The sequence below is a fragment of the Meleagris gallopavo genome, chromosome Z (genome assembly GCF_000146605.3).
Source record: "Meleagris gallopavo isolate NT-WF06-2002-E0010 breed Aviagen turkey brand Nicholas breeding stock chromosome Z, Turkey_5.1, whole genome shotgun sequence".
Lineage (NCBI taxonomy): Eukaryota > Metazoa > Chordata > Aves > Galliformes > Phasianidae > Meleagris > Meleagris gallopavo.
This window is the reverse complement of record NC_015041.2, coordinates 42,335,081-42,337,549: the sequence shown is the minus strand read 5'-3', so window position 1 is coordinate 42,337,549 and position 2,469 is coordinate 42,335,081. Positions and strand designations below refer to the sequence as shown.

The 2,469-nt window shown below is 32.4% G+C and overlaps 1 protein-coding gene across 1 annotated transcript in view; it reads left to right on the top strand.

Annotated features, from left to right (window-relative positions):
- Positions 1-2,469, top strand: part of MAN2A1 (mannosidase alpha class 2A member 1) — a 66,373-nt gene that overhangs the window by 26,226 nt on the left and 37,678 nt on the right. The window contains exon 4 of the mRNA XM_019610221.1: positions 1,664-1,902. Coding sequence (XP_019465766.1) covers positions 1,664-1,902 — 239 coding nt within the window. The remainder of the gene's footprint in view (positions 1-1,663; positions 1,903-2,469) is intronic.

Genomic DNA, 2,469 nt, shown 5'->3' with positions numbered 1-2,469 from the left:
CTTAAAAACTTTGAACAGAAGTTCACCTTCCTTTCAAGTGTATAAAAAAGTATACTTTACTTTTAAAATTAGTGTAATTGCTTTCTTATAATTTTTAATAATTACATGTTACACAGTTTGAAAGGTTTCATAATTAATGTGGTCATTGTATCTTAGAAAACTGATATGTGTTTAAATGAATGTGCTTTTCCATATGAATCTTTTGTTGTGCTTAGTATACTGTTCCAAGTCCTTACAAGCTGTGTGGTGAAGATATGCAATCAAGTTTACTTTTTGCTTTTTTAAAATAAACTGGTACATCACTATTTTGTCAGTACAGAGCATAACAAGTTTGTTTTGTACTTGCTATTGAAAGGTAGTGATCATTTTGAAGTTTTATGGTATCTGTATGTCGTTAATCAGAAATTGTAGTGAGAAAGGTACTCAGGGAAGGCAATCTGCTGCACAAGCAAACTTTTCCTGAGGAAGACATAAAACTGTGAAATAAAAAGTCTTTTAGAAACAATTCAGAGGTTTTTTTTTGTTTAAAGCTGTATATGCCACTCATTTAATAGATGACTTAACTGACCTGCCCATTTAAAATGATTGCATGCATAAATCACATTTATGCTATTGATGTAGTGTTTGGATTTCAGAAGAAGGCTTTTCAAAAGAGATCACAGATCAAAGTTCAAAGCATGCTCATCTGACATAATATGTAGGTGTAGTAACTGAGATGAAGATAACTGCTGTAGTTGAAAAGTAAATACAAATATTAGTGGATAATTGCCTTTTAAGTCAGAACAAAGTAATACTAAAATAAGAGTATTTTAATTAAAGATCTGAAGTGGAATGACAAAGACTTAAGGTTTTGAAGAGTAGTTTTGTGTTACTGGCACATTTTTCTTAGTATACAGGTTCTTTGGTACATCAGCAGCATTCATAAAATGCTTAAAGTGTGTAGTGAACTAAACAGCATTTGGAAGTTTTACCACATGAGCGAATTTAGGGTTCATTTAAGATCGGAAAGAACTTAAGATTTTCTTTGAAATTAAATTTTGGAATACCTTCTTTTGAGAAGGACCAAAGTTTTTATACAGCTCTAATTTTAGTGGGACAAACTTTAAAGAATGGACTGACTAATTGGAAAATTTAAGAATTTAGAAGTGATCTCAAGCTTACATAGAAGTATATGCACTTCTATTTACAAGTATCTAAAATGTATTTTACAAGTCTATGGAATCATGCAGGTAATGTAATGAAGTCATGAGTTCCAGAAATCCAGATACTGTTAAAGCTGATTAACTCAGATGTGCTGAAGAAAGTAGCATCATATTTATTTATTCTGAGGGAGGCTATTGCATCATTTTATTCATTTTTGTGTAGTTTCTTCTTTTTGTTTGCTTGAAGTACAAAAATATTTTTGTTCACCTCTCTAATTCTGGAAATAGTCAGCTTTGTGTGAGTGGGAAAAATCTCAAACATTTTCTTCATACATTTCCAAACCACTCAAGCTTTTTTGAGATTCTAATTGTCTGGATCCATTTTTAGCCTTTATTATTATGTTAACCATACACAGAAAAGTTTCTGCTCTACATAGAATTCAGATACGGATATTCAAAGCAAGAAATTGTCTTGGTCTTGGATTGAGATAGTGGAACTGATTTCGTTCTGGCAAATTAAGAATTTATAGTAAAGGTTTGCTCTATTTATTTAATTCCAGATTTGGGATCCAGTACAGATATCCTTTGCCATATGATGCCTTTCTATAGCTATGATATTCCTCATACTTGTGGTCCAGATCCAAAAATCTGCTGCCAGTTTGATTTCAAACGTCTTCCTGGAGGAAGAGTTAGCTGTCCATGGAGAGTTCCACCTGAAGCCATTCACTCTGGAAACATTCAACACAGGTACAATTTTTTCATATTCTGAAATAAGAAAATAACTTCAAAACCAGACAAATGAAAAATTGTTCTGGTCTAAGATGACAATTATGATTAGCTTGAGTGAGTTTATGTAGTTCTTAAGTGAAATATGTAGTGGGAAGATAATACCTAGTGTTTGCTCTTAAGTTCAAAGTATAGTAGACAGTGAAGTTTGAAAATAGATGATAATTAAGGAAGACGCATATCATTTATTGTTTTCCATTTCTTGTCATGTGAGTTTACAAGTTTTATAAGCTCTGGTAAGTCCTGATTGTAGGCATGCTAAATTTTTTCAATTTTCCTGTTCACTTGGGCCTTGCTGACAATGTACTGCAGTACATCCAGTTAAACTTGTATGTATTTGGTAATGAAACAGGAAGAGAAAAACAAGCTCAAATGTTTCTCTTGCAGAATGTCACTTCAGTTTATCTTACTGTTTCAAATACTTGCCCCATTCTCTGCCCATACTCCACTCCATTCACTCTGGTTTTGAATGCCTCAGGAATCCAAGCAGTTAAGTTGTTGCAGTTTATTGTTTTGTTTTCTGAGAACTTTTTATAGTTGT